Raw genomic sequence first — 20,111 nt, 5'->3', positions numbered from 1 at the left:
TGTAAATATATTCAAATTTTAATTTTACTAAAAGTTACACAATCCAATATGGCCGCCACCATGTGACGTCACAATATGCAAATTAGATGAGTACATTTTGCTCCCATCATAAACTTTAGGGCATATCCAATATTTTTCTTATTTACAAAAGGCGTTTACCTTTAATAACTTCCAAACTACAGCTTTTTAAATCTTGATATCCAAACTGAATATTTTTTGTAAATAAAAACCCAAACCTGTGGCGTTTAAAGGGTTAACTCCATGTTGGTTGATCAGCTGACTGGTGTGCACAGCTGAACCTTGTTGCACCTGCAGGAAAAGCTGCACCTTTAACCTCATGGATCTGTTTTCTGTGAGTAAATCCTCCTCTTTATTTGACTCTTTACTGTTCTGGTTCCAAACTCTGAAAATCATGAAACCGTCACAACTCGTCATGTGAGACTGTTAAAAAAAAAACAAAAAAAAAAACACAAATCTAAACGGTATCAACTATAAAACTCTAATGTGAGCGCCTTCAGACTCCAGGTTATTGCTTCTTGAAAATCCTCTTGGCGTCCACTCCTTCGTAGCTGTAACTCTGTAAAAAAAAAAACCCCAAATGTGTTCATGAACTGATGCATCATTTTAACCTGTTTCTGTGGATGAAACAACAGGAAAACTGGAAAAAACTCAGTGAAAACAAACAGATTTAGTCTTAACCACAGCCCAAATATTCAATATACCTGCATTCATTTCATAAGAAAAGCAGATTAAGACTTAAATTTTCCACATATTGCAAATATTTAGGTAGAATTCACAAAATTAATCTAGAACACAGGTGATTTGTGTTTATTTTGCTTATTTTTTCCTAATTTTATGTATTTATTATTCATTTTGTTTATTTCTTCCAACTTTTTATTCACTTTATTCATTATTTTTCATTATGTTTTGTTCTTAGCTCTTTAAATTTGTTCATTTTGTTTAATAAAGTAAATTTTCTTTATTTTCTTCATTAGTTTTTTAACTTTTTTTGTTCGTTTGCTTTATATTGTAATTTTTCTTTGCATTTTTTCCTTTTTCTTCCAACTTTTTATTCACTTTATTCATTATTTTTTCATTATATTTTGTTCCTTGCTCTTTAAATTTGTTCATTTTGTTTAATAAAGTAAATTTTCTTTATTTTCTTCATTAGTTTTTTAACTTTTTTTGTTCGTTTGCTTTATATTGTAATTTTTCTTTGCATTTTTTCCTTTTTCTTCCAACTTTTTATTCACTTTATTCATTATTTTTTCATTATGTTTTGTGCCTTGCTCTTTAAATTTGTTCATTTTGTTTAATAAAATAAATTTTCTTCTTTTTTTTTTTTTTTTTTTTTTTTTTTTTACTTTTTATTTTTGTTCATTTGGTTTATGTTTTCATTTTCTTTACATTTTTTCCTTTTTCTTACAACTTTTTATTCACTTTATTCATTATTTTTCATTATGTTTTGTTCCTTGCTCTTTAAATTTTTGTTTTGTTTAATAAAATACATTTTCTTCATTTTGTTCATTAGTTTTTTAACTTTTTGTTTTTGTTCATTTGGTTTATGTTGTCATTTTTCTTTACATTTTTTCCTTTTTCTTCCAACTTTTTATTCACTTTAATCATTATTTTTTCATTATGTTTTGTTCCTTGCTCTTTAAATTTGTTCATTTTGTTTAATAAAGTAAATTTTCTTTATTTTCTTCATTAGTTTTTAACTTTTTCTTTTTGTTCGTTTGCTTTATATTGTACTTTTTTTTTTTTTTTTTTTTTTTTAAATTTTCTCCTTTTTCTTCATTTTGTTGTAAAGCTAAGGCCTGTGGTCGTACTGACCTGTACCAGTTCCCCCCCCTCCAGCGTCCTGGTGGTGGTCAGGACCTTGTTGTTGTCTTTCCTGGTGAACTTTCCCCTCAGCGTGTCTCCGTCCATTTCCCAGGTTCCCTTGGGGGAAAGAAGGCAGTGGATTTGAGGCTTTTGTCCGTTTCCGTTAACAATGATCGCAATTTTTCACTGTACACGTAATAAGGCTCCGTTCAGACAGCAGGTCTGAATGCAGTTTGGTGAAATCCAATTTTTTTTTATGTGCTCCTTCATATTTCACATTAAATGCGACTTCTATCAGTTTTGTGTACACTGCAAAAATCTAAATCTAACCAAGTGTATTTTTCTCATTTCTAATCAAAATATCTCATCACACTTAAAATCAGACATAATCACCTAAAGAGGAACTTTTCAGTGAGATATAAGAACTGATTTTTAGACAATAGATCTGGAAAATCGTATTTCAAGAAATATCACCAAGATAATTTTCACTTGTTCCATTTGCAGATTTTTTTGGTTGAATTAAGCAAAAAATATCTTGATTTAAGCAAAAAAAAAAAAAAAATCTTGAATTAAACAAAAAATCTTGAATTGAGTAAGAAAAAAAATCTTGAATTAAGCAAAGAAAATAAATAAATCTTGAATTAAACAAAAAAATCTTGAATTATTTCTAGTCAAAATATCTCATCACACTTAAAATAAGTCATAATTACCTATAGAGTAACTTTTCAGTGATATATAAGAACTGATTTTTAGACAATAAATCTGGAAAATCTTATTTCAAGAAATCTCGCCAAGATAATTTTCACTTGTTCCATTAGCAGATTTTTTTGGTTGAATTAAGCAAAAAAATCTTGAATTAAGCAAAAACAATCTTGAATTAAGTAAAAAAAAAACCAAAAAAAACCTTGTATTATGCAAGAAAAAGTCTTGAATTAAGCTAAATAAATAAATAAATAAATAAATCTTGAATTAAACAAAAAAATCTTAAAATTTTTCTTGTCCAAATATCTCATCACACTTAAAATAAGACATAATTACCTACAGAGTAACTTTTCAGTGAGATATAAGAACTGATTTTTAGACAATACATTTGGAAAATCTTATTTCAAGAAATCTCGCCAAGATAATTTTCACTTGTTCCATTCGCAGATTTTTTTTGGTTGAATTAAGCAAAAAAAAATAATCTTGAATTAAGTAAAAAAAAACAAACAAACAAACAAATCTTGTATTATGCAAAAAAAAAAAAGTCTTGAATTAAGCTAAATAAATAAATAAATAAATCTTGAATTAAACAAAAAATCTTGAATTGTTTCTCGTCAACATATCTCATCACACTTAAAATAAGACATAGTCACCTAAAGAGGAACTTTTCAGTGAGATATAAGAACTGATTTTTAGACAATAAATCTGGAAAATCTTATTTCAAAAAATCTCGCCAAGATAATTTTCACTTGTTCCATTGGCAGATTTTTCTTTTTTTTTTCTTTGCTTGAATCGAGCAAAAAAAATATTGAATTAAGAAAAAAATATTGAATTAAGCTGCAAAAAAAAAATCTTGAATTAAACAACAAAATCTTGAATTGTTTTTACTCAAAATATCTCATCACACTTAAACTCAGACATAATCACCTACAGAGTAACTTTTCAGTGAGATATAGGAACTTATTAGTAGATCTTGAAAATCTTCAAGAAATCTTGCTAAGATAATTAAGAAAAATATCTTGAATTTAGCAAAATCTGACATGTTTTATCAGATAACAGCAGTAATTGGATTATGTGAAACATCTGGATTTCTCCCCAGTACTGCATGTATGCAACTTAATCTGATTAATGTAGTTCTTTTACATCTGCGCATATTGAAAACTAATTAAAATTGTAAAAAAAAAAAAAAATACAAATGGAAGTTGGATTCTACCATCACTATGTACGTACGAACTCCAAACGAAATCCGATAATGGAGTGGAGCATCCAAACCAGGGTTATTGATTACCGCATTTCTTAAATCCGTGTAAATGTGTCAGATCTGATTATTCCAATTATCAGACTACTCTCAGTTATCAGATTTTTATGGTCATGTAAACAGACTCGGTGGCTCCTTCAGTGTAATGACCGTCTGTGATGTCACTCACGGACACTTCGGTGCCGTCGGCCAGGCTGTAGTCAAACTGGACGCCCAGTGTGAAGTCGATGTCTTTGGTCCTGAAGGTGCTGGACTCTTTGATGTGGAACTTGTCTCCGGTTTGTTCGATGGTGATTTTCAAGTTGTCGTGTTCTGCCAGTTTACGCTTCATGACGTTAATGCCTAAATAAACAAACAAAAATATAGGTTGGCAAAAGATACTCCAAAATATACAATTGATTATATATGATCTTCTTACTACATACTTGAACCCAGTGGTTTCCAACCTTTTTTAGCTCATGACCCCATTTTAACATCACAAATTTCTGGCAACCCCAGAAATTCACAATGGAGACATTTTTTTTCGTACATTATCTTATTCAAATCATCGGTAACATGGAGGTAAACACAGCAAAATAGAGCCGCAGTGTGATGAAAGAAACACACAAATGTACGTATGTTCTTCATAAACAACTTCATCATTTGATCGACCTCTTAATGCCGTTTCAATGTGATATAGATCGCATTTCTGTGGTTTATAGTTGATAGCTGCAAAAAGACGACCAAAGCTGATGTAACAGAGACAGTTACAGCTGCTGATGGCATGATGAATACTGACCTCAAGAAATCGCATTGTATGTGACGCCGGTTTACTGCATTTGGTGTGCTATACGTATGCATTTTCATCCTTTTGCGCGTTATTTAACGCCATTTGATGGCGTGTCAATGCGCTAGCCGCTAATCGTGCTAATCACTAATTGTGCTAATCACTAATCGCACTAATTGCTAACCCTAATGCTAATCGCACTAATCACTAATCATGCTAATCACTAATCACACTAATAGCTAACCCTAACGGCTAACTGCACTAATCACTAATCGTACTAATCGTACTAATCGCACTAATCGCTAACCCTAAACCTAACCCTAACTCTATACGCTAATCGCGCTAATCATTAATCATGCTAATCACTAATCCCACTAATCGCTAACCCTTACCGCTAATCGCGCTAATCACTAATCATGCTAATCACTAATCGCACAATTCGCTAACCCTAAACCTAACCCTAAATGCTAATCGTGCTAATCACTAATCATGCTGATTGCTAACCCTAATCATTAATCGTGCTAATCACTAATCGCACTAATTGCTAACCCTAATGCTAATTGCACTAATCACTAATCATGCTAATCACTAATCACTCTAATCGCTAACCCTAACCGCTAATTGCACTAATCACTAATTGTGCTACTCACTAATCGCATTAATCGCTAACCCTAAACCTAACCCTAACTCTATACGCTAATCGCGCTAATCGCTAATCGTGCTAATCACTAATCGCTAACCCTAACCACTAACTGCACTAATCACCAATCGTGCTAACCACTAATCGCACTAATCGATAACCCTAAACCTAACTCTATACGCTAATCACGCTAATCACTAATCATGCTAATCACTAATCGCACCAATTGCTAACCCTAACCACTAATCGCGCTAATCACTAATCGTGCTAACCACTAATCGCACTAATTGCCAACCCTAAACCTAACCCCAAACGCTAATCGCGCTAATCACTAATTGCACTAATTGCTAACCCTAACCGCTAATCACTCTACTCACTAATCACGCTAATCACTAATCATTCTAATCACTAATCGTTCTAATCACTAATCGCACTAATTGCTAACTCTAAACCTAACCCTAACCGCTAATCATGCTAATAGCGTGCTATTTTACGCGGCTTAAATATACACGCTGAAAGCTTACAATGCGTACAGATCACACGCCACTTTTAACTGGTGTTTTATCTGTACGCAATTCCTGATATCACGTTGCACGGTGAATTCTATCAGAAACAAAATTGTCGCATCTGTTTATAGCGGCGTCAGTGACTGCTGATGATGTAACATACAGGTGTCAAACATGCGGTCCGGGGGCCAAAGCCGGGCCACCAAAGGGTCCAGTCCGACCCTTGAGATGAATTTGTGAAATACAAAAATTACACTAAGATATGAACAGTCCTTTTAGTTCAGGTTCCACATTCAGACTAATTCAATCTCCAGTGGGCAGGATTCAATAAAATACAATCATAACAACATAGAAATAATGACAACTTCAAATGTTTCTCTTTGTAATTGTAAATATTTTCATGTATTTACACTAAAATAAAGTATAATTTTGCAAAAAATATGAACAACCTGAAATGTCTGAAGAGAATTAAGTGCAATTTTAACAATATTCTGCCTGATATTAAATGTTTAGTCCAGGGGTGTCAAACTCATTTTAGTTCAGGGGCCACATTCAGCTAAATTTGATCCGCAGTGGGCCGAACCAGTAAAATAATAACATAATAATATATAAAAAAAATAATGTCAACTCCAAATTTTTCTCTGTTTTAGGGTGAAAAAAGTAAATTTACATTATGAGCAGGTTTACATCTACAAACTATCCTTTCAAAAGATGTAAATAACATGAGAAAACTGAAAAAATAAGTGTAATTTCAACAATATTATGCTTCAGTTTATCATTTACACATGTACGTTATAACTTACAGATCACAGTGGATCTACAAACACACAAAACATTTAGTAACAGGCAGAATATTGTTAAAATTGCACTTAATTCTCTTAAGACATTTCAGGTTATTCACATTTTTTGCGAAATTATACTTTGTTTTAGTGGAAATACATGAAAATATTTATATTTACAAAGAGAAAAATTTGAAGTTATCATTATTTCTATGTTGTTATGATAGTATTTGACTGAATCCTGCCCACTTGAGATTGAATTGGTCTGAATGTGGAACCTGAACTAAAAGGATTGTTAATATTTTAATGTAATTTTTGCATTTCACAAATTCATCTCCAGGGCCGGACCGGACTGTTTGGTGGCCCAGATTTGGCCCCCAGACCGCATGTTTGACACCTGTGGTTTAGTGTATCTGTAGATCCACTGCGATCTGTAAGTTCTAATGCACATGTGTGATAAAATGATAAAGTGAGGCAGAATATTATTAACCCTTTCATGCATGAATTATGAGAACCTTAGTCAATATTTTTTTCTGGAGTGTTTTTATTCCTCTTTAGGCATGAAAAAAACAATGCAATTGATTTTTTTTTTTTTTTTTTTTTTTTTTTTTTTTTTGAACCTATTTTTTGTGTAGTTCCAAAAATGTCCACTCAGCTGGACACCATGCATTTAAGTTTTGAAGCAAAGAAACATGTATTTAAAACTCATCATCAGAAAGTGATATACCGTGTGAAAACTATGAATTAAAAACATTTTTAATGCCGCTAATTGCTAAATTGCTACTATTTTCTCACATTTTATCGTACTCTAATATTAGTTATTACTCATTTCATGGAGATAATATCCTCCTGAGACCCAGGAAATTGACAGGTTTAGCTTTTTTACATTAAAAATTGTCTTGATTGGAAACTGCATAATGCAACAGTTTTTTCACATACATTTTTTAAAAATTATTTCTATTTATTTATTGATTTTTATATGGAATGTCCTTTGTAATGGACAGCATTTTTAAAGTAAAACTGTCAAACTTTTGTCCCCCATAAAGGACAAAATGCATTGCTGGGTCTCAGGAGGATAACAAAAAAATAATAATAATAAATTTTTGTTTCAGAAAACTGTTAATTACAGTCTAATAACAATTAGCAATTGATTTACACTAAAACATGTTACTGCAGATCAGGTTTATCAAGAGCAGCAAAGTTACAGTAATTGTATGTATTGCAGTGTTTGGGATGATGCATAAGCGTCCACTGTGTTGTCTGATATGGAACTAAAACAACAAAACCCATGAATATACAAGAGAACAACTGGAGAAGAACTGTCCACTGGAGTGACCAGTATGCATGAAAGGGTTAAAATTACACTTATTTTTTTCTGTTTGTTCATGTCATTCACATCTTTTGAAAGGATAGTTTGTAGATGTAAACCTGTTCATAATGTAAATTTACTTTTTTCGCTGTAAAACAGAGAAAAGTTTGGAGTTGACATTATTTATATGTTATTGTTATTATTTTTCTGGTCCGGCCCAGTGCAGATCATATTTAGCTGAATGTGGAACTGAACTAGAATGAGTTTGACGCCCCTGATGTTACAGGTCTGGAAGGGTTGTCCCATTTCATAGAGGAATGTTTCAGCCCCTACCCCTTTCAACTCCGTTTCATAGAGTAGTGCCAAGTGCAAGTGCAAGGGGGAGGGTTAAGTGGTGAATTGGGTTTGGGCCAATGAGTCCTTTGGTTTTACTGTTGAATGAATCAAAGGTTCACATGAAATTCCACTGAAAATGAAAATGAATGGGGGCCATTTTGACCCACTTATAGAAGGTTGGGGTAGGACAAAAAAAACCACAATTTCATAAAATCTATCACAGATAAGTTAAAAATTTCAAAGGGATGATTTCAGTAACATGTTTTTGTGAGGAATATCTGGAATATGAAAAAATAACAACTTTTCATTGCAAAAATATTGCGAGAAAACGACCTCACCGACTCATTTCTAACCTATTTGTGCATCTAAGGGTTAATAAGATGAACTGGAAAACAAATGGTTTGTGCTGCTTCGGATGGTTGTAAAAGTGAAAATGCTGCTGCTCTATTTTCAACTACACAACAAAAACATGACTCGTTGAAAATAATAAAACAAACTCCAATTCATGTGTGGTCCGATGTAGTACAGATACTGTATTAGCTGCACACAAAATGAATAAAATAAGACCCTGATGGAGATTTGAAACACTTTTTACTGTAAAATGAAACAAACAAAATGCAGTTGGACAGTAAATATAGATGTTAGTGATCTATGATGTTTTCTAAATGATCTTCCTCACAGATGAAAAGTGTTAAATCTTACTTGAATCAGATGATGTAAAACAAATGACCACAGTGATGTTCATCTGATGATTTTACTGTATTTGATTAAGTTAATCATGATAAAGCTACAATCTGGTATTTTTACAGCTGCAGGTGTTGTAGATGTTCATTAATATGCACTGTCCCTAATAAATAAATAAATGAATGAATAAATAGTGTTACTCCACATACATATTGGTTTATGTCCACGTATTCCAATATAATAAAATTATTCCTCTTAACTGAGTGAACTTTAATTACTTTTTTTTTTGGGAGATTTGCAGCGTTATTATCAATGAAAACACCATTCCAATTTTAATCAACTATTAGTTCGTCCTAAATCCATCAAAATCTTACATATTGAACCTTTAAGTGGAAGCACGTAAGTAAAAGTTCTGGTTTTAAAACTGTATTGAAGTAAAAGTCTGTAGGTATTAGCGTCCGCTCAATGCAAAAAAGAAATAGTTAAAAAAAAAAAAACTATTTGAACATGTTTTATATCTTTTTTTTTTAAATTCCTGCAGAAAATGTAAAAAAAAAAAAAAAAAAACTGTTAGCTAATATATAAAAGAGCATTGTTGATTGCTAATGTTGCAAATATTTTAGTTTTTTGTCTTTTTTTGTTAATTAGGACTAGACTTCTTTCTACATCTGAAATGATTGATCAACTGGAATTGATTTATATATATATATATATATATGTGTATATATATATGTATATATATATATATATATATATATATATATATATATATATATATATATATATATATATATTTTTTTTTTTTTTTTTTTTTTTTTTTTTTTTCATAAAATCTCATAAAAAATTTCCTGAATTGAAGCTTCATTTCTTCAATTTGGTTGTTATGATACATTGGTTCCACTGTTGAGTTTCACACAGATGCTTATTGTGACGCACATGACACCACATGGTCAACACAAAGTCGTATGTTCGTTCAGTCGTCAGTTGTTATTAATATGGATACAGATGTGTTAAAGACTGTAGTGAACATACTGTTTGGAGATGTCATTTCACTTTGTTGTTTCTATCTATCTATCTATCTATCTATCTATCTATCTATCTATCTATCTATCTATCTATCTATCTATCTATCTATCTATCTGTCTGTCTGTCTGTCTGTCTGTCTGTCTGTCTGTCTGTCTGTCTGTCTGTCTGTCTATCTATCTATCTATCTATCTATCTATATAATATCTACTTTTACACTGTTGTTATAGCTATTTCTATATAGATTTTTTTTAATATATCCTTTTACTTTTCTACCTTTTGTGATTGTTTCAACTGGTTCTGGAACAAATGACAAGTTGTCATTTTCAAACATTTCTTTTTCACATTTTTAATATATATATATATATATATATATATATATATATATATATATTTTTTTTTTTTTTTTTTTTTTTTTTTTGCCTATTCAAATAATCATTTAATCAAATTGAAGGAAATAACCGATAGACTAATCTAAAAAAAAATGAAACTAACTAAACAAAAGCTTTTGACTTTTGACAAAATTGTCGTTTATCCATTAGGTACATTTTTATGCGCAAGTTAAATTTGCGCAGTTTGAGGGTCAATGGAAAAACGACTATTGATAGTTTTCTTCAGACTGAAATTGTTCAGATTTTATAGTGAAACAGATTGAATTAAATGTTTTTTTTGCCTATTCACATATTCACTTAATCGAATCGAATGGTAGAAAATAACAGAATAATGGATGTGTGCAGCTCCACTTCTACTTCCTTCCACCTTTCCACAGGTTACATCATCTACAGTCGCTGCTGTGGAGTTTCACACTCTCTGTTGTAATCCTTGTAAACCAGTCAGCAGCACATGACGGGTTTATATCCACTCATAAAAGTCTGTCCTGAGGCCACACATGAACCCTTCCATTCACACATTCTCACCCATTTGCTCCATGAACTTGTCGTAGTTGTCGCTGCGGTCGACCTTCCAGGTTCCGTTAAAGGCCATGGCTGGAGGCTCGGTGGGTTGAATGCAGCTGCTGTTGAACTGACAAATGCAAACCGTGGGATCGTCGATGCCCGGCGGCCTTCATTTATATCCACCCCTCCTCCTCCTCCTCCCTACAAACCCCCACCTACCACCACCACCCTCCCAGAACTGGCATGGAGGATGCTCTTCTTTATCTGGCTGATTATCTGTCTGCTGATGTGGCCGTTTACAGAATGTCAAATGTAGGGCGATGGCTGCGAGACCTTGAGGATGGGCTGATAAATAGCTGGAAGGCGACTCCCCTTCAGTGAATGTGACACAGTTGAAACAGTGTGGCAGTGTTCTGCGGGACACAAACAGAGTGGGATGCTTGTATGGATGCCCATGGCAGTCCTACCACTGAGCCCCTTTTCTGTTCCTCAGGCTTTTCTCTGTCGCCTGTTTGTGCACGGCATGAAAATGAGCTGGATAGGACTGTCGCTGTGGCAACTTCAGCTGGCATGTCTGCCAAAACGACTGGCCCACAAGAAGGAGAAGACAGCTACACTGTAACAAACCATAAGTTGAGTTTACTGCAAAAATTTGAGTAAACCAGTTGGCTTAAAAAATTTAAGTAATGAGTGATGAACAGTGTTGGGCAAATTACTTTTAAAAAAGTAATTATAGTTACTAGTTACCTTCCCAAAAAAGTAATTGAATTAGTAACCGAATTACTCCTTCATAAATGTAACTAGTTACCAGGAAAAGTAATTATTGCATTACTTTTTTGAAAAACCTTCAAATATGTAAAAGGAAACTGGTTTTTAGCATGTTTCACAGGCCAGTTGTACAGAGTAGAACAGCAGACAGGTACTGCAGACCAGGACTGTGGTGAGGCTGGGGTCCACTAGGGTCCACCAGGGCCTGGCTGGGGTCCACCAGGGTCCACCAGGGCCCGGCTTTTCCACCACATAACAGTGGAACCAATGTATCATAACAACCAAATTGAAGAAATGAAGCTTCAATTCAGGAAATTTTTTATGAGATTTGATGAAAAAAAAATAAAAAAAATAAATAAATAAATAAAAAAAAAAAAAAAAAAAAAAAAAAAAAAAAAAAAAAAAATATATATATATATATATATATATATATATATATATATATATATATAAATCAATTCCAGTTGATCAATCATTTCAGATGTAGAAAGAAGTCTAGTCCTAATTAACAAAAAAAGACAAAAAACTAAAATATTTGCAACATTAGCAATCAACAATGCTCTTTTATATATTAGCTAACAGTTTTTGTTTTTTTTTTTTTTACATTTTCTGCAGGAATTTAAAAAAAAAAAAAAGATATAAAACATGCTCAAATAGTTTTTTTTTTTTTTTTTTTAACCATTTCTTTTTTGCATTGAGCGGACGCTAATACCTACAGACTTTTACTTCAATACAGTTTTAAAACCAGAACTTTTACTTACTTGCTTCCACTTATAGGTTCAATATGTAAGATTTTGATGGATTTAGGACGAACTAATAGTTGATTAAAATGGGAATGGTGTTTTCATTGATAATAACGCTGCAAATCTCCCCCCAAAAAAAGTAGTTAAACTTCACTCAGTGCATATCTGCATTTACAGGAAGAAGATGCTCCTCCAGTTAATCCCACATCTCCTCTTTTTTCAGTCTCCTCTCTGACACAGCTGTAAATGTCTCCAGTCCAGTCAGTCGGACTCACTGATAACTCCTCCCCTAAATTAGCTGAGCGTGTAGCTGCGTTCAAGTGAATGTGTTGTGCTGGGACAACTCAAACTCGTAGATGTCATTAGTCGTTCAGGTGAAGGCAGCGTGGACAACTCAGACTCATGGACACACAGGTGAAGCATAAAGGCAGTGTGGGTAATGTGAATATAAGAACGGCTCGCAACGAATCGGTTCTTATCGTTCACTGAAAAGAGCCGTTCAAAACACATGACTCATCCGTGAATGTCACACCTCTCCTGCCTGGCAGAACCAGGACAGATAACAGCTGTTAAATATCAGTGCGTAGTAACGCACCACATTTCACTACGGTAACGGCGTTGTAACATTTCAAATATACTGAACAACAAAAGAAACTCAAGTTTTGGTCGTTAATTTAGGTACGAGTTCAGCTGTCCTGTTGAGTTGTCAGCTGAGATACACATTACAATAAATGAGTTGTAACCATTGGAGCGTGTGTTTGCAGGCAAACACGACCACGAGTGGTGTTGAGCACGTGTACAAAGTATCGGAGGTGCGGTACGTTTTGAGTGATATGGTAGTGGGAGCAACAAATGGGAGTGGCAATTCCCTTTGTTTATCCGGGGGCTATAAAAAGAAATGGTAAAATTCAAAAGTTACTGCATTACCACGATGTCTCACCTTAATGATAATCTGAGAGAACACGCTATCGGTATGCTTGATGCTGGTTTAACGGCTCGCAACGTTGCCAGACGTCTGCAAGTGCACAAGTCCACCATCAGTAGGCTGAGGACACGATTCCGTGACACAGGGACCACTCGGGACAGACCAAGATCCAGAAGACCACATGTGACCACCCGTAATCAGGATCGCCATATTGGCTTGGCCCATCTCCGTGACCGTCAGCTCAGTGCTCATGGACAGCAAGAGAGACCCACTGTAAATTTCACAGCTGGATATAAATATCTCATATGAAACCAAAATTCATAATAAAACTCCCATATAAACCAATACCGAAACATACTTGCGTTTCTTTTGTTGTTCAGTATATTAATTCATTAGCTTACCCGTTACTGAAAAACAATAACGGCGTTAGGAACGTCGATATTTTTAACACTGTTATTCCCAACACTGGTAATGAAAACATGAGTGTATTAAACTGAAATGCTTGATTTGAATGGAATTGCTATTTTAAGTACAACACACTAAATGCCAAGTTAATTGAACTTAAAATTTGTTGCACTGTCAATTGCTTCATATAATCATTAGACTTAATATCATCAGTTCATTGGACTCGTTTCCAAGTTGATTTAAACTCAAATCTTTTGCAATGTAAATTGTTTTATGAAATTATTCAACTTATATATTGTAGTGTGGACGGAAGGTAGATAGGAAGTTAGCTCATTTTAATTTGCCAGTACAGGAGGTGCTTTAATTCAGCAAAGATTTAAATTTTCATCAAACAAGAAGAACTACAGATGAACAGTAAAGCCAGTGTTCTTCCTCTGGCTCTGACTCATGGTGCAGCTCTACAAAAATACAAAACCAAACACAAAAAGGCTGATAAACACTGCCATACACACATTCAGTCCAAATTAACACTAACACCACAACCCCGCTGAACCCCTGCACAGAAAATTAACACATTTTCAACAACATGCCCAATACCCACAATGCAATGCAGAGATAAAAAGGTGTAGTCACGATCAAAACTGAGTGATTTAAATCCATTCAACTTAAACTTTTTCGTACTTTCGACTATGTCTACAAATTAGTAGAATATACTGAACATTTTATAGTAATGGAATAAAACTTAAATCATTTAAGTACATTGTAATGAAAGCATTTTAGTAAATATAAATTCCAGGCTTACAGTGTATTCCCAACATTGGTAATGAAAACATGAGTGTATTAAACTTAAATGCTTGATTTGAATGGAATTGCTATTTTAAGTACAACACACTAAATGCCAAGTTAATTGAACTTAAAATTTGTTGCAATGTCAATTGCTTCATATAATCATTAGACTGAATATCATCAGGTCACTGGACTCGTTTCCAAGTTGATTTAAATTCAAATCTTTTACAATATAAATTGCTTTATGACATTAGTCAACTTCATATATTGTAGCGTGGATGGAAAGACGGTAGGAAATTGGCTCATTTTAATTTACCAATACAGGAAGTTCTTTTAATTTGGCATAGATTTAAAATTTCACCAAACACATATAATTAGAGATGAACAGTAAAGCCAGTGTTCTTCCTCTGGCTCTGACTCATGGTGCAGCTCTACAAAAATACAAAACCAAACACAAAAAGGCTGATAAACACTGCCATACACACATTCAGTCCAAATTAAAACTAACACCACAACCCCGCTGAACCCCTGCACAGAAAAAGAACACATTTTCAACAACATGCCCAATACCCACAATGCAATGCAGAGATAAAAAGGTGTAGTCATGACTAAAACTGAGTGATTTAAATCCATTCAACTTAAACTTTTTCATACTTTCGACTATGTCTACAAATTAGTAGAATATACTGAACATTTTATAGTAATGGAATAAAACTTACATCATTTAAGTACATTGTAATGAAAGCATTTTAGTAAATACAAAATCTGGGTTTACAGTCTTTATGGGTTAAAGTTTTGTAAAAAGCCAGTGTTGATCTTGAGTTCAGATTTCATTCTCGTTCTACTATTTCTAACGTCAAGCACCAGCAATCACACTCAGCTTCTATTTCCATTCATTTATTCTATAGCTATACAAATACATCCAGTGAACACTACATCGTATAATAGTCATTTTTGCAGTTTTGCTCCCATACTCCTGCTCTGCTCCTTTAATGTGGAATAGTTGTCGTTCCGTTTGCATCCTTGGACAATGGCCCACTAGAGCTGCATTCTTTAGTGGAAAGAGTCCGACTGTGAGATAATGGAGAGAATACTGAAACATTGTTCACACCTCAGTTAGTCCTTTCAGTCCACCCAAGATTCCACGTCCATTCATGACCGCATGCAGGACGAGCAGAACGGCAGCTTTAGCAAAAAGGGACGACTGTAACGGAATGAACTTGTGGGTGATGAGGACACAGTCGTAGTTTAGACGAGTTACGCTTAATCACCACTGACATTTTCATTGTGTCATTGTTTGCGTGCTGGTTGGGTAAAAACAAAGGGCGACACCCACTTACTGTGTATTTTACATGACAGATATTAGTGCCCATTAGAGACCCTCTAAAAATACTGAGCATATTATTACCGTTATTAGCATATTTGTCATTTGTTTTATTTGGTGCTCCATCTTTAACTCATAAAGACGCGGTGCTACTTTTGTGGCAGTTCCAAAATAATTTCTTCTTTCTACTTAAATCTGATTCTCGTCACTAATTTTTCATCAAATCTGTCAAACCTCAGTCATAGCCGAAGTATCAGGAATCCGTAAGTTTTTCTGTAATTACGCACCTGAATCTCTTGCTTCACGGTGAACAATTTCAAAGTGTACTCCACCGTAAACAATCCATTTGTTTACAAACAGAGCCGGTAGGTCATTTGGGGGTTTTCGGAAATTTGTCACAACACGCTTTGTGGGAAGCTGCAGTAAAAAGAGGTGATGAAACTGTTTCCGTGTTTGTTGCCGCTGCAGCCATAAAAGTGTTTATATTTTTAGGAGAAGTTAACATTAGCATGGCCACTCCTAATTATATCAGGCCGGTTAGCATAACTAGCTAATGTTAGCAATACTTTGGTATGATCACTTACAGGTTAACTAGCTTTATTATCCCTGTAGGGAGATTCAGTTTCTGCATTTTACCCATCCTAATACAGAAACACTCCTAGCATTAGTATTAGCGATTAGCATTAGCAGTTAGCACATTAGGAGCTGTGAGCTGCCATTGAAGGTGTTTGGGGGGAATTTCAATTTCAGTGATTAATTAATTAATTTGTAAAGTTTTTTTTCCCCACTCATTTCTGTCTTCTTTTTAATTTTCTCATACTTTTCTGAGTAGAACTGTAATTTTATTACTTGTTTTTTTTTTTTTTTTTTCCACTCATTAATTTAGTTGACTTCTTGGTAAGAAGTGTCACCACAAATGCTTGTCATCAAATGTTAATAGAAGACTGAAAAAATACCTACAGCCCTTTGGACAACTAAGTACACAATAGCCGTCTGATGACATATTTCATGTTTTATGTACATAATATCAAACAAATGCATAAAAACATCAAACTTTCATCATTAAGAATCCACAAAAACGAAAAAATAAATTCAGTCAGTTCTTATCCACATTAACTCACTGTTATTACCTGCTAGCATCAAGCTAATTAGTTAGCTACGAATCTGCAGAGCATAATGTAAGTTAGTACGGATGGATGCAATTGAGCTGAAAGTTTTATATATATATATGTAGTATTATATTTACTTGACATTTTATTAAACAACATTTACCATTTTCACTGGAGCTAATGAAGGTGTACAGAGTCTGGGGTTAGATTTTGTATTATTTCCACTTATTCTGAACAATTTATTTTTTTTTCAATTTTTATTTATTTATTTATTTTTCAAAGTAATGCTCCATGGGGTGGAACTTCAGTTCTTTATTCATGGTTATGCAGACATTTCCTTAAGTTTACTCAGTGACATTATGTGAAGATTAATAAGATTGAAAAAATACCTCCAGCCCTTTGGACGCCTAAGTACGCAATAGCCGTCTGATGACATATTTCATGTTTTATGTACATAATACCCAACAAATGCATAAAAACATCAAATTTTCATCATTAAAAATCCACAAAAGAAAAAAAAAATTCAGTCAGTTCTCATCCACTTTAACTCACTGCTATTACCTACTAGCATCAAGCTAATTAGCTAGCTACAAATGTGCAGAGCATAATGTAAGTTAGTACGGATGGATGCAACTAAGCTGAAAGTTATATATATATATATATATACATATATATATATATATATTTACTTAACATATTATTTAACAACATTGGAGCTAATGCTGGCAGAGTCTGGGGTTAGATTTTGTATTATTTCCACTTATTCTGAACCTTTTTTGTTTTGTTTTTTTTCAATGCAGTGCTCCATGGGGTGGAACTTCAGTTCTTTATACATAATTATGCAGACATTTCCTTAAGTTTACTCGGTGACATTATGTGAAGATTGAAGATTGAAAAAATACCTACAGCCCTTTGGACGCCTAAGTACACAATAGCTGTCTGATGACATATTTCATGTTTTATGGACATAATATCAAACAAATGCATAAAAACATCAAACTTTCATCATTAAAAATCCACACAAAAAAAAAAAAAAAATGCAGTCAGTTCTCATCCACTTTAACTCGCTGCTATTACCTTCTAGCATCAAGCTAATTAGCTAGCTACAAATGTGCAGAGCATAATGTAAGTTAGTACGGATGGATGCAACTGAGCTGAAAGTTATACACATATATATGTGTGTGTGTGTGTGTGTGTGTGTAGCATTATATTTACTTAACATATTATCAGACAACATTTACCATTTGCATTAGAGCTAATGCTGGCGAACAGAGTCTGGGGTTAGAGTTTGTATTACTTCCACTTATTCTGAACCATTTTGACTTATGATGTTGAGTTTGTCAGAAATAATATTTGTGTGTTACACATTTGTCTTTGTCAAAACATTTCACACATATTGACCCATAGAGTAAAAGCCTGTTTTATTGTCTGAGGTTGTTTCATTCTAACTCTGCAGCAGACCTGTGGTTCCATGACAGATGAGCACTTTTACCCCTTATCTCTGAGTGTCTTTAAAAAGTAATAATATTACTTGGCTGGATCAGCGTCTGCCTCATATAATCCTTTTACTGCAGCTGGATCTTTATTGTCACACCAGTACACATTTACACATGAGATGGCATGAAATTTGGTCCCCGAGGTCCCGGATTTAGACCAATTAAATTATATAATAACAATATATGCATAAAAAAGACCTTTGGGTTATTATAAAAAGACCTGTGTATTGTGTGTGTGCAAGGGTTTTTTATACACTTGAACTTTGCCTTTTTTTGATATCGTGACTTTATAGATTTTAATTACAATGTGTGTTTTAAAGTCGTAAATCCTCCCATAATCGAATTAAAAGAGGCGTCACTTCAGGTTAATGTGTATTCTTTTATAGACTGAAAAACCACACCCTGTGGCCTCATCCTCCTCCACCTTCATCATGTTGTTTATGCTCACTGGAAAAAATACAAATCTTACCAAGTGTATTTTTCTCATTTCTAGTCCAAATATCTCATCACACTTAAAATAAGACATAATCACCTAAAGAGTAACTTTACAGTGAGAGATAAGAACTGATCTTTAGACAATAGATCTGGAAAATCTTATTTCAAGAAATCTTCTGAAGAGAATTTTCACTTGTTCCACTAGCAGATTTTTTGCTTGAATTAAGCAAAAAGAAAAAAATCTTGAATTAAGCAAAAAAAAAAAAAAAAAGAAAAAACAAACAAAACATCTTGAATTAAGAAAAATACTAATAATAATAATGATCTGCCAATGGAACAAGGGAAAACTATCTCGGTAATACTATTTTTAGACAATAGATCTTGAAAATCTTATTTCAAGAAATCTTATCAAGATAATTTTGACTTGTTCCATTGGCAGACTTTTTTTTTTTTTGCTTCAATTAAACAAAGAAAAATCTTGAATTAAGCACAAAAAAAATATTGAAGTAAACAAAAAAATATTGAATTAAGCCCAAAAAAAAACCCCATCTTGAATTAAGCAAAGAAAAAAAATCTCAAATTAAACAAAAAAATCTTTAATTAAACAAACAAACAAACAAAAAAAATCTGCCAATGGAACAAGTAAAAATTATCTTGATAAGACTATTTTTAGATAATAAATCTTGAAAATCTTTTTTCAAGAAATCTTACCAAGGTACTTTTAACTTGTTCTATTGGCAGATTTGTTGCTTGAATTAAGCAAAAAAAAAAAAAATCTGCCAATTGAACAAGTGAAAAGTATCTTGGTAAGATTTTTTGAAATAAGATTTTCCAGATCTATTGTCTAAAAATAAGTTCTTATATCTCACAGAAAAGTCACTCTTTAGGTCTGTTTTTCAACCTTGGGATCGGGACCCTACGTGGGGTCGCCTGGAATTCAAATGGGGGTTGCCTGAAATTTCTACTAATTGATTTAAAAAAAAAAAAAAAAAAAGCTTACAAATAAAAAATAATATATGGTGAGTTGACAGAGACAATCCCAATCCATAGCAGACATGACAAACTGTGAGTCTGAAACTGCAGCACTGTGGTTCTGTTTATCTGCCAAATGTTCATTGTGGTCAGTTTCAGATGCTGCAGCTCTTTCATAATTCATAGTTTGAGTTCTTGTTTGTTCAGTATTAATTGTCAGCCTTGTAAATCCAAGCTGGACTGACTGTACATATCCTGACCAAGGAAAATACAATTCTCACTTTGTGCAGTAATCTACACCTGGATTTACTGCCTCTGTCCATAATAATATACATTATATAGACTAAATGTGGTCTAAAATGAACATTTATTTGAAACCTAGTATAGACAGCAAACTATTACATGATCAAAAACAAATTAATTTT

At 33.3% G+C, this 20,111-nt stretch overlaps 1 protein-coding gene across 1 annotated transcript; it reads right to left on the bottom strand.

Annotated features, from left to right (window-relative positions):
* Positions 1-223: 223 nt before the first annotated feature.
* On the bottom strand, positions 224-10,901 carry LOC115438597 (fatty acid-binding protein, intestinal-like). Its single transcript, XM_030162308.1, has 4 exons — positions 10,745-10,901; positions 3,954-4,126; positions 1,834-1,941; positions 224-577 (listed from the first exon to the last, which is right to left on the bottom strand). Exons 1-4 carry the CDS (start codon positions 10,809-10,811, stop codon positions 527-529), a joined length of 399 nt encoding a protein of 132 aa, XP_030018168.1. The 5' UTR covers positions 10,812-10,901; the 3' UTR covers positions 224-526.
* Between the last annotated feature and the right edge of the window lie 9,210 nt (positions 10,902-20,111).

Source organism: Sphaeramia orbicularis, chromosome 18 (assembly GCF_902148855.1).
Source record: "Sphaeramia orbicularis chromosome 18, fSphaOr1.1, whole genome shotgun sequence".
NCBI lineage: Eukaryota > Metazoa > Chordata > Actinopteri > Kurtiformes > Apogonidae > Sphaeramia > Sphaeramia orbicularis.
The sequence above is the reverse complement of the archived record's forward strand: the minus strand, read 5'-3'. Positions and strand labels throughout refer to the sequence as shown.